The sequence below is a fragment of the Mesocricetus auratus genome, unplaced genomic scaffold, assembly GCF_017639785.1.
Source record: "Mesocricetus auratus isolate SY011 unplaced genomic scaffold, BCM_Maur_2.0 Super-Scaffold_100024, whole genome shotgun sequence".
Classification (NCBI taxonomy): Eukaryota; Metazoa; Chordata; class Mammalia; order Rodentia; family Cricetidae; genus Mesocricetus; species Mesocricetus auratus.
The window spans coordinates 18,046,877-18,068,051 of NW_024429205.1; the positions used below are offsets into that span (position 1 = coordinate 18,046,877).

The 21,175-nt window shown below is 42.9% G+C and overlaps 1 protein-coding gene across 2 annotated transcripts; it reads left to right on the top strand.

Annotated features, from left to right (window-relative positions):
- Nucleotides 1–407: 407 nt before the first annotated feature.
- On the top strand, nucleotides 408–20,482 carry Ubxn2a (UBX domain protein 2A). Of its 2 annotated transcripts, none has more exons than XM_005079087.4 (7): nucleotides 408–597; nucleotides 6,854–6,907; nucleotides 8,205–8,346; nucleotides 10,083–10,189; nucleotides 11,586–11,723; nucleotides 12,846–13,004; nucleotides 17,537–20,482. In XM_005079087.4, the coding sequence occupies exons 2-7, from the start codon at nucleotides 6,867–6,869 to the stop codon at nucleotides 17,724–17,726; spliced, it is 777 nt and encodes a 258-aa protein (XP_005079144.1). In that variant the 5' UTR covers nucleotides 408–597; nucleotides 6,854–6,866; the 3' UTR covers nucleotides 17,727–20,482. The 2 variants fall into 2 exon arrangements, with proteins under 2 accessions (XP_005079144.1, XP_012975276.1); XM_013119822.3 differs by having other exon boundaries at nucleotides 6,857–6,907.
- The last annotated feature ends 693 nt before the right edge of the window (nucleotides 20,483–21,175 follow it).

Sequence of the window (21,175 nt, forward strand, 5' to 3'; positions counted from 1 at the left end):
TTGCCAGAGCCACACAGAAAAACCCTGCCTCGAAAAACAAATAAATACGTAAATAAATAAACCCTACAGGGAAGAGTGGTCTTTGTGGTGACCTTCAAGAACGCAAAGAGCGAGGGACTTTAACTGTCACTCTTCAGATAATAGGGCTCGGGTGAAGTTCACTGACAAGGAAGCAGGGAAGTCCGAGGAAGGCAAGAGGCACAGAAAGAAACAGGTCGACGCTGAATTTTCTCAGGTGAACGCCCACCTAGCTCCTGGCATTTTCCGCGCCTCCTAAGGAGGCGACAAGCAGCGGGGCGGGCGGCAGGGAGGAGACCGCCGCCATTAGTGCGCGCCGAGCGGAGGCCTGAGCAGACCCGCCACGGGAAGCCCCGCCCCCGGCGCGCTCCCGTCAGCCGGGCGCGCTCCTCAGAGCCGCGCGGAGCCGTCCCCGGGGCGCGTCGGGCAGACTAAGGGAGGCGGACGGCGTCCCCGCGGCGCGGCCGCTGGTCTCTGAAGAGGGTCTCGGGACGCTCCCGGCCTGAGGGGCTCCGGCCGGGCGGCGGCGCTTGCAGACCCACGCGGACTGAGGACTAGGCCGCGGGGCCGCGCACTGAGGTGAGTCTCCCGGCTCCGCGCCGCGATCGGCGGGCTGAGCTGGTCGGACGGGCGTTTCCCCGGCGGCACCCCGGGCTTGTCGCCTGCCACCGCGGCGCTTCTGGGCCGCGGTGAGTCGGCACGACTGCGGCCGGGGAAGGACGCCGGCGGCCAGAGGCCTCCACCCCGGCCCCAGCCCGGCCCAGGTGAGTGCGGACCTGCGGCTCCCACGCTCTGCGAGTCTCGCGAACCCGCTGGAAGCACGGTGCGCTTCTCTCGCGCGCTCTGGTCTCTGAAGGCGACCAGAAACTTGGAGTTAGATGCGGTCGAGACGTCTCCATTCCCAAAGACGAACGAACGCTGCCCAGAGCGCACTCCAGAAATACAGGACTTGTTCGCTGGACATCTCGTTATTGACTTCACCCGCATTGCCTAGCTCGCTTTGACATTCTGGAAATCTGATGTTCGCTGTTTCCCTAATTTTTTTATTTTTTAATTCTCTTGCGCCCTGCCCCCTCACTCCTTTTTTACTCGTAGTAATACAAGTTTGTTACTTGTCTGCAAATATGATTGTTAGAGTGGCCTCCAGTGTTGGTTCGTTTGTATGTAATTTGAAATGAAAAAATAGGGGACTGATGATCTGTATTGTTAAAAACAGTCAGCCGGGCGTTGGTGGCGCACACCTTTAATCCCAGCACTCGGGAGGCAGAGGCAGGCGGATCTCTGTGAGTTCGAGGCCAGCCTGGTCTACAAAGTGAGTTCCAGGACAGCCTCCAAAGCCACAGAGAAACAAAAAAAAAAAACAGTCTCATTAGCCCTACCTGCGGTGGTGGTGCACGCCTTTTATCCCAGCACTGGAGAGGCAGGTGGATCTCTTGAGTTCAAGGTCTCATTAACAAATCTTGGCTGGCCGGGAATATCTGTCAGCTTCTGTCTTCTAAGAGTTGGTATTAAAGGTGTGCACCACCATGCCCTCTTTTCCCCCTAGGGACAGGATTTACGTAGCCTTGGCTGGCCTCGAACTTTCTAAGTTTCCATTGAGGCCTGAAACGCAGGCATTTTCCTGCTTATGCTTCCTAAGTACTGGCATTACAGGCGTGAGTCATCTCCTGAGTTGTGTCGGTGTTAATGCAGGGAATATTGGTGTGATAACACTGATATTAGTGGTAGGTAATTGTGAAATGCCAAAGTCAGAATTGTGTACAGGTAGACAGGAGAGGTTGATTACATAGAGCTAAGAGGAAGAATACTGTAGATAACAGTTACTACTTGAGCATTTACTCTTAAGAAAAAATGTTATTTGCTTCATGTGCACAACAGGTGTTTTGTTTACATGCATGTCTGTGCACCATTTTTGTGCTTGGTACCTGTGGAAGGCAGAAGTGGGTGTAAAACCCTTGTAGAACTAGAGGTACAGATGGTTTCGAGCCACCATGTGGGTACTAGGAAGTGATCCCAGGTACTCAGTGAGCTATCTCTCCAGCCTCTTTTTGCCTTTATCACCCACTGGGGGGGGTGTTTTTTTTTTCTTCAAGACAGGATTTCTCTGTGTAGCCCTGGCTATCTCCTGGAACTCTGTAGTCCCGGCTGGCCTCAAACTCGACACCCACCTGCCTCTGCTGGGATTAAGGGTATGCACCACCACCACCACCCAGCAAGCCCAAGTGTTTTCATAAGCTTGACTAAGTCTTGTAGCACTGAGTTACACCCAGTCTTGCTTGCATACTTTCCTTAAGTAACCTTTACTGGGGAGGAACACACAAATATGTCCAATCACCCCAGGTAGGGCACCACTGACAGACCTGAGTTGGATTCCATTGAAGTTCAACTTCCCTTGGCACACTAGTGACTTTATTGGACTTACTTATAGGAGTATGAATGATGCCAAAGCGGCTAAGTCACCAAAGTCTTACCCTAACATAGATGGTGACTTCCTTAGAGCTGCCTAGATGGAGTTCCTCCTAATAGGTTTTTGCCCCCCCCCCCATAATAGGATTCTCTACCTATGAAGTAAACCAGATCAAGAATTGAAAAAGTACAAGAACGGGTTTATTTGAGCAAAGCAACTCCCAGACGGGTTCTCCAGTCCCAGAGGTCGAGGGTGGAGAAGCCACTCCCAAAATAACGAAAGCAAGGAGACCTTATAAGTTGTGGGCAAGGGGTGATGGCATGTCTGCCATAAGCTGGGTTCGTGCCCAAGTATGGTCAAAAGTTGAGCCCTTTAGGCAGGGACATGGAAGGCTGGCAACTTCAGGGGAGGACGCTGCGGTTCCACCAAGAATATGGACTGGGCTTTTGCTGCCCCTCCTTTGCTTGGAAACTCTGAGCCAGCGGAGTGTGGAGAGAGAGACAGAACTTTCCGGGTCATGCAGGGGCAAGCAGGAGGTACCAAGCAAACACCGCCACCCCATTACCTCTCTCTTCATTAATCTTCCCCACTCCATATATTCTGGGATTAAAGGCAGGTGCCACCAACGCCTGGCCCTGTGTATGTTTTTTTTTTTTAATGCTATAAAGAACTGGCCTCTTGCCGGGCGTTGGTGGCACATGCCTTTCATCCCAGCACTCAGGAGGCAGAGGCAGGCCGATCTCTGTGAGTTCGAGGCCATCCTGGTCTACAGAGCCAGTTCCAGGACAGCCTCCAAAACAATACAGAGAAACCCTGTCTCGAAAAAAAAAACCAAAAAAAAAAAAAAAGAAAGAACTGACCTCTTCTCTTGGTCACAGTGTCAGATTTCGACCTGCTTGTGGCCCTAACTAATTAGAAGCTCTGGTACCCTGTGTGATGGAATAAAGTTTGCTTCTGTTATCTGACTTTGGTGATTTGCCCTCCATTATTCGCCCTACCTCAGGACCCAACAGAACCATGTCACCTTTTTATGTAATGTTACAGGTTTTGGGACAGTCTTTTCTTTTTTCAAAACTGTTATAAAGAATGGTAAGTTAATTCAGGCAATGCATTTCTTCGCTAATGCCTATTATTGTATTCAAGGAGGCACAGTAGACAAACCACTGGAATGACTGCTTGATGGTATGGTTAGGGGGAAGGTTTTATTGTGCTTAAGAAAGAGAAACCGACTGGACATGGCCAGGGATCTACAAGAAAGGGAGAACAGCTAGAGAGCAAGAGGAATAGCCAGGCAGGGGGGATGTCCTTGCCATTATAAAGAGAACAAAGAGGTAGAAGGGAAGCCTGGGGTGGTTAGTGTGGACTTTGAAAGCTATAACAAGTGCTAGTGAATAGGGACTGAGGGAGACTGGAGGTCTGTGTGGGCTTTCATATGCAGCCACGGGTGTACCTCAATGAAGTCATATGTCCCTTCTGCCAGAGGTAAGGGAAATGACTCTTTGATAAATGGGAACCAGTTTCACAAGTTCCTGAAAGATGCTGTCTTTTATCGAACCTGAAGAAATCCTCCTATAGTTCTGGTATAACTGGGCCTAGACAGAATTTTTGGACCCCAAGTGCCATTGGAGCTGAAACCTATGTTATCATCTTTCTGTTTTCATTGCAAGTCACTGACAGAAATAAAGTAATTTTTAATTATGTATGATTATTTCATCAAATATCTAGTAGTAGTGACAGTCATAACAATGAAGACCTTTAAGGGTACAATTAAGGGAACATATTTGTATTACAACCTATTAAGTGCAGCTATGGTAAAACTACTAAAATATAAAGAACTATATTAGTTCTCTGTAATATTGCCCAAATGATTTGGAACTTTTTTTTTTTTTGGTTTCTCGAGACAGGGTTTCTCTGTGGCTTTGGAGGCTGTAGACCAGGCTGGTCTAGAACTCACAGAGATCCGCCTGCCTCTGCCTCCTAAGTGCTGGAATTAAAGGCGTGCACCACCACCGCCCAACTTTGGAACTTATTCTAACAGCAGTTGGAATGGTTGAAGGGTTTTCTGCAAGGAAGTCCAAAAATCATATGTAGGCAGAAGTTTCTGTCCTGACAGCAGCTCCCAGATACTAAGACTTCTGTTAATTATAAGTGCTTGGCCGATAGCTTAGGCTTGTTAGTTACTAACTAGCTTTTACAACATAAACGAACCCATTTCTTACCTAAGTTCTGCCATGTGGCTCATTGCTTATTACCTCATTTTGTAGACTGCTGTAGACTTCTCTGACTCTGCCCTTCTGATAGAAGTGTAGAAGTTGGTTTGAATGAGGAGCCACATGGGGATGTGGTCTTTGGAACATTCTAGGCCATCCAGGGCTACATAGTGAGACCTTGTCTCAGAAAAACAAATGAAAGAAAAGACTTTAGAAGGCTGCAGAATGACTCAGTCAATAAAGTACATTCCTTGGGGGAGCTGAGGACCTGTATTTGGATCACCCGCTTCCACATAAAAGTTACGGTGGGTGCCAATAATCTCAACACTTGTAGATACAAAGACGGGTGGATCTCTGTAGTTTACTGACTTTCCAGAGTAGCTGAATCAGTGAGCCCCAGGTTCCAGGGAGGCACTCTCCCTGAAGAAATAAGGTGGGTGGTATCTGAGAAGGAAACACCTGAAATTGCCCTCTGACCTCCCACATGTCCCCACACATGCCTGCACATACACACAAACGTGATGGGAAAGCATCCAGGAGCCTCTGGCCTCACATGCTGCCCTCATGAGTATACTACATGAACACTTGCACACATACACACAGCTGAAAGAAAAAACTTTAAAATAGTAATGTTAGCAGTTGAAGAAAGGTGTTTGTTGGGGGATGAGGAAACACATAACAGACACAGAAAAGACCCTCTGCAGAGCAGAGAGGGAACTCAAAGCCAAAAAAAAAAAAATCACCACTTAAAATATTACTATTGGTGTGTTTGTGGAATCTTTTTCTTTTTTTCTTAATGTAAACAAGTGTTTTGTTCACAAGAATGTCTATGCACCATGTATGTGCCACCTGCCCTCAGAAGTCAGAGGGTGGTGCCTTAGGGTTTCTATTGCTGTGGAGACGGGAAACACCAGGACCAGAAAACAAGTTGGAGAGGAAAGGGTTTATTTATTTGGCTTATACTTCAGCATTGCTGTTCATCACTCAAGGAAGTCAAGACTGGAACTCAAACAGGGCAGGTCCCTGGAGCTGATGCAAAAGCCATGGAGGGGTGCTGCTTACTGGCTTGCTTTCCCTGGCTTGCTCAGTCCACCTTCCCGTAGAGCCCAGGGGTGACACCACCCATCATGGGCTGGGCTCTTCCTGCATTGATCACTAAGTGAGAAAATGCCTTACAGCTGGATCTCAAGGCATTTTCTCAGCTGAGGCTTCTTCCTCGATGACTCTACAGCTTGTGTCAAGTTGACACACACAACCACCCAGTACAGGTGTAAATCGAACTGGAGTTACCAGTGGTTGTGAGCTGTCCTGTGGGTGCTGGGAATCTAACCTTGGTCCTCTGAAAGAATACTATCTCTTAACTACTGAGTCATCTCTCCAGCCCCTCACCTTTTTATTTTGTTTTGAGACTGGGTCTCACTTCAAGGCCAGGAACTAACAGATTTGTTTGCCTCTGCTTCCCCAGTGGAGAGGTTAAAGACTTTTCTTTCTTTCTTTCTTTTCTTTTTTTTGAAACAGGGTCTTTCTCAGGACCAAACTTATCTTTAGCAACATAACTGAAGATGGCCTTGAACTCATCCTGCCTCTGCTTCCCAGGTCTGGGATTGTAGGCATGTGCCACCACACACTGCTGTGTTTCTTTTGTTTTATTCTAGATGAAAATGACTGTGGTGAATTTGGTCAGTTGTTCAAACCCTTTTAGAATTACTTTATGGTTGTTGTTTTAAAAATAGCAGGAGAGGGCCAGGCGGTTGTGATGAAGGACTTTAATCCCAGCATTCGGGAGGCAGAGGCATGTGGATCTCTCTGTGAGTTTGTTCTACAAAAGATAAAGAAAAAAAGGCAGGAGAGAAATGCTATCATTCGATAGAGCTCTCGTGGGGGAAGGGGATGGGAAACGAGAAGAGAAAAGAGAGTCGGGCCTCTGGGAACCGGATAGAAGCCAGGAGCAGCAGGAGAAAGGGGAGAGAGATGGGAGATAGGTGGGCAAGGCCCACCTGTTATAAGGGAAAGTATCGAATGTGCACAGGAGGTGCTCCTAGTGGCTTGCAGCTGAGGACATATCCTGTCAGGACCCCAAGGGCAGGCCAGTACAGATGCCTGAATATTAACAATGGTTACATTCTAACTTATATGTTAAAGAATACTGATACATAAGGATAATTTGTTTTGATTAAAAGTTGAGAACTTTAACTTTTGTTTCATTTTACTTTTTCAGTAGCAGAAAGAGAATGAAAGAAGTAGATAACCTTGACAGTATAAAAGAAGAATGGTAAGTTAAGCCAAGCAATGAGTTTAATGCCTTTGTTATTTTCTTTCTGGGTTTTTTGTTTTTTGCATCTCACTGACAGAAATAGTAAAGCAGCTTTTAATTATATATGATCACTTATGCAAATTGGTAATAGTAATATATTTGAGGGTGGTTTGTTGTAATTTTTAGCCATAATCACATGCAATGAATGTAGTAAAAGTTTGTTCTTTTAACTGTATCCTAGAGCCCTTCCTTCTCATGACCTTGATTATTTTTCTCTTTAATATCCTTTCTTTGTGTGTGTGTGTGTGTGTGTGTGTGTGTGTGTGTGTGTGTGTGTGTGGTCAGAGGACAACTTTGTGGAGTCAGTTCTCTAATTCCACAATTATGTGGGAACTTGGGATTAAACACAATAAGTACTTCTACCACCTAAGCCAATTTACTGAGCCCTAAATACATTTTTTCTTCTTTTTTTCCTGGTTTTGGTCTTAATTTTTTGAGAACGGGTTTCTCTATATAGTCCTGGCTGTCCTGAAACTCATGCTGGCCTTCAATTCAGAGAGATCCTCCTGCCTCTGCCTGTGGAGTGCTGGGATTAAAGGCATGGGCCACCATGGCAGCCTGAGTCTGTTAAGATCAGCTTTGGCAAAATAGTGCAACTCCAGGGGTGGGGGGGAAATAGCAGTAATAAAAAGGGTTCAAAATAATGTACTTTGACTGGGCATATACCTTAGTTGGTAAGGGTTTTGCCTGGTATGATTGGCTCTGGGTTCAGTCCCCAGCACCATATAAATTCAGGATGTGGCCCCCTGCTTATAAAGCTAGCACTTGGTAGATGGAGGCAGTAGTTCAAGGCCATCATTGGCCGCTTAGAAGGTTTGTGGCCAGTCTTAGACATAGGAGACCATGTTGCTGCGGAATATTATTTTAAGGTGTGTTACATTTGTTTATGCTCTGAAACATCTGTTTACTGATGCAAAGATGTGTTGCATTCCTCTATGCTGCATTTGTTTAACTCTGTGAAGCTGTGTTACTTTGTCTGCCCCCACTTAAAAACCCTTGCTGCATGTGATTCCTCCTTATCACTTCCTGTCAGCTACTTGCTGCCTCAGCCTCCTACTCGAAGGTTAATTTTATTTATTCAAACACATCTTTGAATGACTAACAGATACTCCTTCACAGCAAAAAGTTAGCCTAAGTGTCTATAGAAATGGTCTATATTAAAATGTGTTTAATGACTTCCTCAGGATTATGTCTTCATTAACTTAGAAGTTACAGCACTTGATTTTTATTTTACTTTACTTTATTTTAATTTTAGGGTTTGTGAAACAGGACCTCCTAACAATCAACCCCTCAGTGATAACCAACAAAGGGGCTGTGAATATTTTGTTGACAGCCTTTTTGAGGAAGCAGAGAAGGTTGGGGCCAAATGCTTGTCCCCCTCTGAACAGAAGAAACAGGTAAATGTTACTTATTGACCTCTAGGAGGATCCCTGAAGTCAAAACTGCTTTTGTAATAGTAAAGCTATTATTCACTATTTTCATTATGTTGAATTGCACAGGTGTCAGAAAAGCAACAATGGGTAAAGTTGTTGGCATCTGTGCAAGAAGCAGAGCAGTCACAACCGAGTTATAAACTGTCGTATTACTTACTTGAATTTACAAAACAAATGTTTCTTCCAGTTAAGAATGTCTGTGATGGGGCTGAGGAGGTAGCTCAGCTGATAGAATGCTTACATAACAGACTCAAAGCTCTACGGTCAACCCAGCACTTTGTAAACTGGGGATGATGATACCATAGGCATCTGTAATCCCCACACTCAGGAGATGGAGAGTCAGGAGAACTGGAAGTCCAGAGTTGTCTGCAGCCACATAATTAGGTCAAGGCTGGAATATTCAGGATGCAAGGGAGCCAAGGTGATGGCTGTCAAGGTTTACATGGCAGGCACTCTAAGTGTGAGGAGCTGGGTTGGGACTCCCAACTGCCACATACGTACAAAGCCAGAAGATTCACTCCCAAGACTGAAGAGGCAGAGACACAGACCATCCCTGTGCTGGATGGCTAGCCAGTCTAGCTGAATTGGTGAACTCCAGGTTCAGTCAAAGATATTTCAGTCATAATAGCACCAGTTATAAACTTAGATAAACATAGTTTAAAAAGTAAACAAAGTCTGATTGTATATATATGTACCACATGTGTGCTGGCTGCCCTCAGAGAGTGTCAGTTCTGGAACTAGAGTTAAATATGTGATGTGGAGCAGGCACCAGGAACCAAACCAGCAACAAGTACTCCTGACTGCCTAACTATCTTTTTTTTTTTAATGATTTATTTAACTTTATGTATATTTGTGTGAAGGTGTCAGATCCCCTGGAACTAGAGTTACAGACAGTTGTGAGCTGCCATATGGGTTTTTGGGAATTGAACCTGGGTCTTCTGAAAGAATAGCCAGTGCTCTTAACTGCTCAGCCAACTCTTTAGCCCCTCTTTATTGGGATAAAATATCAATTAAAGAAAACACTGACATCAATGACTGGCTTCTACATACAGAGCGCACGCGCACACACGTACCCATTAGATTTGGCTGTTTTGGCAGGCATTTTCACAGAATAATTAATTAAGTGAGCCTGGTACTTCAAGGAAGACAACTTACAACTGTATGTGTTACAAATGCAAAGATTTTTACTTAGTCAACCTTTTTTTTTCTTTTAGTTTTTACAAGACAGGGATCCTCTGTATTATTTTGGAGGCTGTCGGACCAGCCTGGCCTTGAACTCACAGAGATCCGCCTGCCTCTGCCTCCTGAGTGCTGGGATTAAAGGCGTGCACCACCGCCCCCCAGCCTTAGTCAACTTTTAACCAGAATAGGAATTTGGAGAAATCTCTTTCATGCATTTGACAGATTTTCAAACTTACAGAATTTCTTCATGATGTTAGTGTTATTTTAATAGCTATAATGTCTTTCCTATAAGGAAATACATTAACATTTAGATTTTCATGACTTAGGGGACCACTGCTTTCCAAATGACTAATATGTTATTATGAAGTCATTCATTATCTGGGTGTGGTAGTGCAGGCCTGTGAACTCAGAACTTTGGCTGATGTAGGAGGATCTGGAGTTCAAGGCCAGCATAGGCTATTTAGTGAGCTCAGGGTCAGCCTTTCTTACAATTCATTCCTTTCTTTACTGCCTTGTAGGTAGATGTAAATATAAAATTGTGGAAAAATGGATTCACAGTCAATGGTGACTTTAGAAGGTACTCTGATGGTGCAAGTCAGCAGTTTCTGAACTCCATCAAAAAGGGGTAAGCAGGATATAGTGGAAGGGTATTTCAGACTAGTTTCATATGAAAGAATCATTGATCTTTATCTTTCTTCCCCCCACGCCCACCTCTCCCTCTCCCTCCAGGTTAGCCTTGGACTCAACAGTGCTCTGCCATGTTGTTTTCTGGGAGCTGGGATTAAAGACATGGGTGACCATGCCCATCCCAAGACCCCTTTTGTTGTTGTTGTTTTATTTTTTTTGAGACACGGTTTCTCTGTGTAACAGTTCCTGCTATCATGGAACTGTAGACCAGGCTGGCCTTGAACTCACAGAAATCCTTCTGCCTCTGCCTTCCTAGTGCTAGGATGAAAGCTGTGGTCCTTAGAGAGCCACAACTAATTTTTTGTTTTGTTTTATTGATATTGGGTCTCAAAATACAATATTGACTAACCTGGAGTATATTATGTAAACCAGACTGGCCTCAAATGGGATTATGGGCATGCACCAACAAGCCCAGATTACAGCTATGATTTTGAAGTTTAGGAATTTGAATTATGGTCAACCAAAGTCTTGCCACTTATTCCTTAATGCCATACAAATAAGCACATATACTCACACAAGCACATACACAATAAAACTTTTTAAATTAGCATCATGTAGCTGGGCAATGGTGGTACAGCCTTTAATCCCAGGACTTAGGAGGCAGAGGCAGGCGGATCTCTGTGAGTGAGAGGCCAGCCTGGTCTACAGAGTGATTTCCAGGACAGACTCCAAAGCTATACCTGTCAGAAAAACCCTGTCTGGAAAGAAAAAACAAAACAAAACAAAAAAGTAGCAGCATGTAATCAAGAATGATGAATTTGATAACTGGACATATGGTCTTTAAAATTACTTTATATCTCTCAGTGTTTGTGTATTTATATTTGGTGATAATACTTTCTATTATTTAATTATGAGATATCTTGTTTCATGTATTTATATTTTTTACATATATCTATTTATACATATAAGACTCCTGTGTGCCACAGTGTCCATATTGGAAGTCAGAAAACAACTTGGCAGGGGTTTGTTCTCTCCTTCCACCATATGGGTTCCAGAGATGAAACTCAAGTGATCAGGCTTGGTAACAAGTACCTTTACCAGCCCTATATATCTGTACAAGGGTCTGTTGTAGTCTAGGCTGACCTTGAACTTCTAATCCTCCTGTTTCTGTGTCCCAAGTGCGGGGATTATAGCAAGTACCACTATGGCTTGCTTATATGCTGCTAAGGATTAAACCCAAGACCTGCACGTGCTAGGCAAGTGCCCTGCCAGCTAGACTGCCTCCTTAGCCCATACACTACACTTCTACAGATCACATAGGTCTTTTGGCATATGGAATGTGTATCTCAGAAAAAGGGAAAACAGGAACTTTATCATTTTCTTTTCTTTCAAAGGGAATTACCTTCAGAATTACGGGGAGTTTTTGATAAAGAAGAGGTGGATGTTAAAGTTGAAGACAAAAAACATGAAGTCTGCGTGTCTACAAAGCCTGTGTTCCAGCCCTTCTCAGGGCAGGGCCACAGACTGGGAAGGTGAGTGTGGCTGTTGTGACAGACATTTCCTCACTATTTTTTTTTTTTTTTTGGTTTTTCGAGACAGGGTTTCTCTGTATTGTTTTGGAGGCTGTCCTGGAACTCACTCTGTAGACCAGGCTGGCCTCGAACTCACAGAGATCCGCCTGCCTCTGCCTCCCGAGTGCTGGGATTAAAGGCGTGCACCACCAACACCCGACTTTCCTCACTATTTTAACCATATAGAATTTAGTGTTTCTGCAGCTGAAAGTGATTTTTTTTTCCCTGATGCTGAGGCTCTAACCAAGAGCCCATAAAACATGTAAGGCAAATAGTTACTGCTGAAATAAATCCCCAGCTCCCAAATGAGATTTTTTTTTTAAGCTGATTTGGTTCTAGTTTGCTTTGTTTGTTTTAAGTAGGGTCTTTATATATGCAAGGATGGCTTTGAACTTCTGGTCCTTCTGCCTCCATCCCCCAGTGCTGTGATTATAATGTTTGCCACATGATTGGTTTTATTGGTATTGCAGATTGGACCAAGGATTTGTGTAGCTGTGTATGCTAAACAAGCATTCTACCAACTGAGTACATACCCAATCCTTTATTTTCATTTATTAGTAGTGGAAAGGTGTATACATTTTCAACTTTACTTCTAGGTATACCTTTTAAAATGCTTTTTTGGCTGGGCGTTGGTGGCGCACGCCTTTAATCCCAGCACTCGGGAGGCAGAGGCAGGCGGATCTCTGTGAGTTCGAGGCCAGCCTGGTCTACAGAGCTAGTTCCAGGACAGCCTCCAAAACAATACAGAGAAACCCTGTCTCGAAAAACCAAAAATAAAATAAAATAAAATGCTTTTTTTCCCTTGATTAATCAAGGACTAACCTCTACAGAGAAAGTAATTCTTTTAAGACACTCTTCTGTACCCCAGGTAATGCTAATTTACATGTCATTCTGTAAGTTTACAGATTAATTGAGTGTGCATAGTTTCATTTAATTCCTAGAACATATATGTTGTGAACATAACTAACATATTTATTACTAAGGGAGGAGTTGTGACTTATAAAACTCCTCTTAGAAACTGAGTTTAATATAAAATTTTTATGAGAGAACATGTATCTGATTTTATTGTTTGGATTTTCTTAGTGCTACACCAAAAATCGTTTCTAAAGCAAAGAGTGTTGAAGCTGAAAATGAAGGTACTTTGTCTGCCGTTCCACTGAACAACTTGGAGCCCATCACCAGGATCCAGATCTGGTTGGCCAATGGGGAAAGGACTGTCCAAAGATTCAACGTTTCTCACAGGTCAATCCTGAGTGCTTGACTGATTGGTTTTCCAGTTTTAAATTCTCTCTCTCTCTCTCTCTCTCTCTCTCTCTCTCTCTCTCTCTCTCTCTCTCTCTCTCTCTCTCTCTCTCTCTCTCTTCCTCCTTTTTTTTTTGTGGTTTTTTGAGACAGGGTTTCTCTGTGGCTTTGGAGGCTATTCTGGAACTTGTTCTTGTAGACCAGGCTGGTCACGAACTCACAGAGATCTGCCTTCCTCTGCCTCATGAGTGCTGGGATTAAAGGACCGCCTGGCCTCATCTCTTCTTTTAAATTTAGATAATGCTGATTTTTGAGAACTAATGAAGGCTTTTTTAAATAAATAGCTCTCCAACTTTAATGTGTCGAGCAACATAGGTTTCTTACATGTTGACTGTACTGTAGTTAGTTCATTCTCTCTATTTTTTTATTGCCGTGTACCTCATATTCATTAGGCATATATGCCCTACCATTAAACTACAGCCCAGCCCAATTTTTTGTCTACCATACATAAATAATTGTTTATCCATTTTATTCATTGGCAACAGTCCAAGTTTAAGTTTATTTATGCGGATGTGTTAATCTTCCTGCTGCACAGTACAGTCACAAAAATCCCATAAAATATGATACTGAGTTTTAAAAAGTTACAGAACAGGGCAGGGTGTGGTGGTATAGGCCCTTCACACTGGGACTTGGGAAGCAAGAGGCAGTAGATCTCTGAGTTAGGCCAGCCTGGTCCACATAGTGAGTTCCAGGCCAGGCCAGCCAAGGCTACACAAGTTCACTATAATTGTACAGTCTCTTTCTCCTGTGTTTCCTGGTATGCTTTGTGGATCTCTGCTGGGCTCATTTCCAGGTCACTGGCTCTGGGTTAACTTCTTCTGTCTCCCACTTTCTTAAACCATCAAAGGAGCTGACCCTGTTCTTGTAGAAGCACAAGATGCACCTGTGTTGCTCAGAATTACACTCTACTGGCCATGTTCTGTTTGTACAGAAAACGGTCTATCTGTCTATCCTCTCCTCTCCTTCCATGGTGTCCATTTTAAATGAGATGCCTGCATCTTCTTTGGACTCTCCATTCCATTTGTTGTTGTTGTATTTTGAATTTTTTGAGACAGTGTTTCTCTGTGTAACAGTCCTGGCTGCCCTAGAACTCTCATTGTAGACCAGACTAACCTTGAACTCAGATCCACCTACTTCTACTTCCCAAGAGGTAGGAGGCGTATGCCACCACTGCCCCGATGATCTGTTGGTTTTTTTGGTTTGTTTGTTTGTTAGTTTGTTTATTTATTTTGGTTTTATGAGACAGGGTTTCTCTGTATTGTTTTGGAGGCTGTTGGTCCAGCCCGGCCTCGAACTCACAGAGATCCACCTGCCTCTGCCTCCGAGTACTGGGATTAAAGGTGTGTGCCACCACCGCCCGGCTGTTTTTATATTTTTTTTACTTTATTTTATGTGTGTTGGTATGAAGGGGTCCAATCCCCTGAAACTGAAATTACGGCTAGTTGTGAGCTGCTTGCTATATGGATCCTGGGAATTGAATCCAGGTTCTCTGAAATAGTAGCCATCTATCCAGCCCCTGATGTGTTTATCTTTATGCCAGATCCACATTGTTTTTTGTTTTTTTGTTTTTTTAATTAGTGTTTGCCCAGCATACACAGTGCACGCTGGGGATTTAACCCAGGACTTCCTTCATGATACATACCTAGCACTTTCACTTACTTTACCAGTTGCCAAGAGGATTATACTAAAATCACCAACTAGAATTAGGAATTTGACTATTTTACCTTTTAATCTCTTAGCATATGTTTGCTTACCTGAACTACTTTCTTTCCTCCCTACATCTGTGTTTTTATGAACCAGGGTCTCACTTTTTTGCCCTGCTCGGTTTTAAACTCCTAGACATGAGTAATACTCCTTTGCCATTGTCCAGACCACACCCAGTTTGCTCTGTCTATCTGAAGCTATGTCCCCCAGAGGTAAAATTCTTGTATTTTTCTGAGTAATGTACCTCATAGGGGATAAAGTGTGTCTCCCTCACTGTTGGTAGATTAAGGTCTCTACAGTAAAACTTTTAGCTGGCTTACAGTGTTTATTAAGTGAATGGTTAGTCAGCTTGCATGGGCTATTTGCTTGTTTGTATCCCAGGTTGACCTGGAATTTTCTATAATTCAGGATGACTTTCAGTTTACAATACTGTCTTAACCGCCCTTGTGTAGGAATACCGGCTTGTACCACCATGCCCAGATAGGACTTGTTTTGTTTGATTTGGGTTGGTTTGGGTTTTTCACGACAGGGTTTCTCTGTGTAGCCCTGGCTGTCCTGGAACTTGAATTGTAGACCAGGCTGGGCTCTGCCTCTCAAGTGCTGGAATTAATGGCATGTGTGTCATCGCCACCCGGCCTTTTATGAGTACAGAGTCTTATCCTACATCTCACTGTGTAACTGAGGCTGGCCTCAGGCTAATGGAAGTCTTCCTGTCTCGCCCAACCTTCTGAATGATGGGACTGTAGTCATGTACCACCCATCATACCAAGCTTCAGACTTTCCTTTTTCTATTGGAATGCTTGTTCTGTGTTTTCTATTCATTGCTATGTGTGCATGTATATAATGGGGAAGAGGTGTGACAGTCAGAGGACAACCTTGTGAAGCTGGTTCTCTGCTTCACATTTATATGGATTCTGTGGATTGCATTCATTTCCTCAGGTTTGCATGCTCACTGAGGCATCTCCTGGCTAGAGTGATACATAATTTCCCCAAGTGTGTGGGTTTAGAGCTATCATCTTTACTCTTTTGTTTCTCTTTACTGAGAATTTCTTTATTCTTTGTGTGTGCGCGCTGCTCACTCACACATATGTGCACAAGCATGCGTGTGTTGTTTTTTCCTGAGTAGTTGTTTTCTTTGCTGTTTGGTTTTTTTGTTGTTGTTCTGTTGTTTTGTTTTGTGACCCTAGCTGGCCTAGAACTCTCATTATGTAGACCAGACTGGCCTAAATATTCATTCTGCTATTTTACATTCTATGTATGTATCTATCTTGTATGAGTAGGTGGTTAGGTAGGGAGTACACAGTGCCTGGGTGGGGGTGTCAGAAAACTGCTTTGTGAGAATCTATTCTCTTCCCATTCTGTGAGTCCTGGGGCACTAACTCAGGTTATCTGGTTTGGCAACAGGTGCTTTCACCCACTGTTACAGCATTTGAAGTTTGCATTTCTTCTTTAGGGTAGGTTGGCTGGCTGGTGTTTTTTAGGCCTATCCCGTTTTTTACTTTGCATTAACTTTGAGACATTTCTCACCAAGTTGCCAGACAGGCCTTGAACTTTCTCTGGATTACAGGCATTTTTTCCTCATCTTTTATATAGTTTTTGTTTTTTCTTTTGTTTTGTTTTCAGGCAGGGTTTCTCTGTGGGTTTGAAGGCTGTCCTGGAACTTGCTTTTGTAGACCAGGCTGGCCTCAAACTCACAGAGATCCTCCTGCTTCCGCCTCCCGGGTGCTGGGATTAAAGGTGTGCATCATCACCACCCAGCTTTCATTTGGTTTTAACATAGGATCTCCTGTATCCCAGGCTTAGGAAGTAGAGGCAGGAGGATCAGGAAAGTTCAAAGATAGCCTTGGCCACATTGCAGGTTTGAGACTGGCCAAAGCTCCATGAAACCCTATCTTGACAAAATAGATTTTACATTAGATTGGAGGTGCATCTTGATGCTTCCACAAAATCTTGGGTTTAATCCCCGTCATTGAAAGGTACAAAAAAGTTTGCGTCACTGACACAGCTGGTACATGAAGAACATGGACCTCAGAGAACACAGAGAAACCCTATCTTAAAAAACAAAGAAAACAGAAAAACTCACAAAGATGAATTAACTTTGATTCACATTCAAGAGTGCAATGATTATGGGCTGTAGATGTAGCTCAGTTGGTAGAGTGCGCGCACACACACACACAGAGAGGGGGGGGGGAGGGAGGGAGGGAGAAAGAGAGAGAGAGAGAAGAGGTTACCTAGAACTTGAACTCCAGCTGAGTAGTAGGAGTTCTTGGCAAGCATGTCTGAGCCTCTGGGTTCATTCCCAAAGGATAGGGAGCTTGGGATAGGTTGCTAGGAATATAGCTGTGTAGCTCAGATGGTAAGTACCTGCCTAGCATACTGGAAGCCTTGGGTTCAATCCCCAGGCACCACATTACTGGGCACTGGCCTGTAATCCAAGCACTGCTTTAAAAAACAAACAAATGACTAGTTGTATCATATAAAACTTTCTCTGGCCGGGTGTTGGTAACGCACATCTTTAATCCCAGCACTCAGGAGGCAGAAGCAGGCAGATCTCTGTGACTTCGAGGCCAGCCTGGTCTAAGAGCGAGTTCCAGGACAGCCTCCAAAACAAAACAGAGAAACCCTGTCTCGGAAAAGAAAAAAAAAAAAACAAACCTTTCTCTGTTCTCTATTTTAACAAATCCAAATATTTATACAAGTTGATGCTGCCTTAAATTAGCTAGTTCAGATCAGGTTTCCATAAATTAATAATATGTGGTATTTTGCAGGGTGAGCCACATCAAAGACTTCATTGAAAAATACCAAGGATCTCAGAGAAGCCCCCCGTTCGCCCTAGCAACGGCTCTTCCTTTCCTCACACTTCTGGATGAGACACTCACATTGGAAGAAGCAGATTTGCAGAATGCTGTGATCATTCAGAGACTCCAGATAACTTCTGAGCCTTTTAGAAACCTCTGACAGTTTTGATTTTTGAGAGACAGGGAAATGATGGTTGGAAGTGGACATGCAGAAGTGGGAGACAGAAGTCAGTTTGACTGAGCTTGAGGTTTGAGGGCTACTTAATTCCTTATGAGTTAGAGAGTAATGTATGCCTAGAAACCACAGTTGATGCATGTTTCTCAAAGGCCGCTAAGAAAAAAGTATTTTCAAATACTAGTTAACCAATACATATTAAAGAGCTGTATCATTAATCTCAATGTGGTCTAAATTAGCAAAGTGTCTACAACATTAGCATTGAAACATTATTTCCAAACAGCAGATATCAATGTAAATGTTAGCTATCTCAATTTTAAATAGCATCACTTGAAATATTGTACATGACTTGTTAAAAGCATCAGTGTAATTATTACGTTGCCTAAACCTTCTCAGTTTTCACTCTGTGATGGCAAGAGATATTCAAATATTAATTAGGCAACAGTGTCCAAGATGAATAATGTTTTAGGAATAAAATTGTGTAGCTTAGTACAATGTTAGTATTGGGTGCCTACACACTTTTCTATACCTTTTATATGTAATTTTATGGGCTGGGGATGTAGCTCAATAGTTGAGTATTTGCCAAGTATTTATGAAACCCTAGGTTCAATTAATCCCCAGCCAAGTATATATATTTTTTTAAATCATTTTTAATAAACAGAATGCATATTTATTTAAGTATATGAAGATAATATATTAAAACAAGGAAAGGGAGTACCAAATTCAAGAGAAATACATATAAAATTCATACAGTGGGCTTGAGGGCAAGGAAACATTAACACATATAAAGCATATAAAAACCAACGTACATGGCAACCCCTTCAAGGGGGGCTTTGCTCCACATCCAGCCCCCGGGGTCAGGGACACCAGTCCAAAGGACAGAGGCCTAGGAGGAGGCCTTGAGGCAGTTGCAGATAGAGTTTTGAGCTCAACAACTTGTCTACTGTGGTGCAGACATAGCGTAGCCGGCTAGCCAGTTCCTTGCAGCAGCTATATTCCTCCAGAAGGCTTAGGCAGTATGTACGGAAGTCCCTCTTATCAGTGTAGGTCACTGCTGCCATTGGATGAGTTCTGGAAGAAATTAATCTGTACACTGCTATCGCTGAGGTACAGAATGATGGCCCTGCGTGTGCAGAGCCATGTTTACAGAAAGGGAAGACTGGCCGGTTGTGGTGGCGCACGCCGGTAGGATTTGCTGAAGGAGGCAGAAAGGGAAGACTGGCCAGCTCATCGTTTTCCCCAGGGTGTGATGCTGGCCCCTGACTTTAGCAGGTGTTCACTCATGTAACAGGTGGAAATAGGTGAGGGGCGTGATCTTCAAGGAGTTAGGGTGTGTATGGTAGGCTGTGACCATCATTGTAGAGGTTGAGGTATGTTGAGTCATTAAAGAGCACCACCATACTGCAAACAAAGAATTATTCAAGAACCACAGTTCATTCTCTTCCAAAAAATTTTCCCCCAAAACTAGGAACTTATTTTTAGCCAGTATTTGTAATTAGCCATTTGTTTGCCACCTCTCAACTATAATCTATTTTGTCATATTATAAATTTATGAATGTTTCTACATTTCTCATGTATCTACAAAAAAGAGAGAAAGTCTCCTTTGTGGATTTCTCAGTTTCTAATTATCAGGGGGTTTTCTTGTGTATCTTGTAGAGTACATGTCAGGGAGAGTTTCCAATAGGAAGAACAGTTATCAGCAATAACTGGTGTTTTTTTTTAAACTGTGAAAATGTTAGCATAAACAATGTTCTTAAAGATAATCATCTGATAAAGCTTTTACTTGAAATTTAAAAATTGTGAAGTTGCTAGAGTCCTTACCACAGGTTGGCTTTGGAAAAATAAATGCCAAGAAAGCAAAACTTGAAATAAATGAGCATCTTAGGAGTGGGATGCAATTTGACCAAAGTCATTGCTTCAAATTTGTCACCTGTCAGTTATCTTGCTTATAAGGTGGACATACAGAAGTACATATCTGATATACATATCCTGATTTGCTAGATTATTATGCGCTCTCAAAGCTAAAATAACCTTACTTTATCATGTCTCACTCAGTAAACTTCATGTTTCCAAACATTGACAGTGCAGTATGTGTATTTATTTTAGTGCCTTAATATGTTGTAGAATATTATTTTATTTAAGGTGTGTTACATTTGTTTATGCTCTGGAACATTTGTTTAACAATGTAAAGATGTGTTGCTTTTGTTAGTGCTGCAATTCTATAACTCTGTGAAGCTGTGATTCTTTGTCTGTCTAAAACACCTGATGGTCTAATAAAGAGCTGACCAGCCAATAGCAAGGCAGGAGAACGGATAGGCGGGGCTGGCCAGCAGAGAGAATAGATAGGAGAAATGAGAAGGAGCAAGATAGAACAAGGAGAGAGGATGATGTCAGGGGCCCACCAGCCAGGAATGATAAGAGTGAAAGTAAGATATATGGAAGAAAAGGAAAAAACCCAGAGGCAAAAGGTGGTTTGGATAATTTCAGAAAAACTAGCTAGAAACAAACCAATGCTAAGGCCAGACATTCATAAGAAAAAGTAAGCCTCTGTGTGTGATTTACTTGGGACCTGGGTGGCGGGTCCCCCAAAGAGCCAAAGAAAGAATAAACTACAAACAACATGAATGTATTTTGATGTGATATTTTGCTAATGGTTAAATGAACTGTTCTAAGGTAAAGTGCTGTTCATTGAAAGGATCTGTTAAATAATTTACACTTGGTATAAAACAGTTACGTGTGAATGCGTTTGTCATTATTTGTCATTCAGTTTGAGAATGATTATTTGTTAGATGCCTTTTCTTTAACCAATGTTATCTTCATTTCATGTTCAGAAATGTGAAAAAGTGATATTTTAGTACCTACCCAGTGATTGTATTTGTTCCTAAGACATAGCATGGAGGTTTATTAATATATTCCTTTTTGTTCTTCTTTGCCAAAGAACAAACCGCTTCGGTAAAAAGTTGCTCATCACACTGGATCCTCAGAAATGACTTACTCATTACATTTATATCTTGTTCTTTGCCATTTGTTTTAAATTGTTTTGGCACAGACAATTCATACTCATAATTCATACTCATTATAGAAAGTTATAAAATACCAGTTCCAAAGATAATCTCAGTGTAAGTTGACGTGGGTTCTCAAGGTAGCTGTTTTGTCAGGCACAAAAAAAATAGTCAATGATTTTTAAGTCTATTCAACTATAGGATATATCATTTTGGAAATTTGCATCTCCTTATAAAGGAACTCTTGAGCGTGCTAGCGAACACCTTTCATCCCAGCACTCGAGGCAGAGGCGGGTGGATCTCTGAGTTTGAGGCCAGCCTGGTCTACAATTCAAGTTCCAGGACAACCAAGGCTACACAGGGAAACTATCTCTAAGAAAGACATACACAACCATAGCCAGCGTGAGCATGTTTTTATGTCCTTATAGTTCA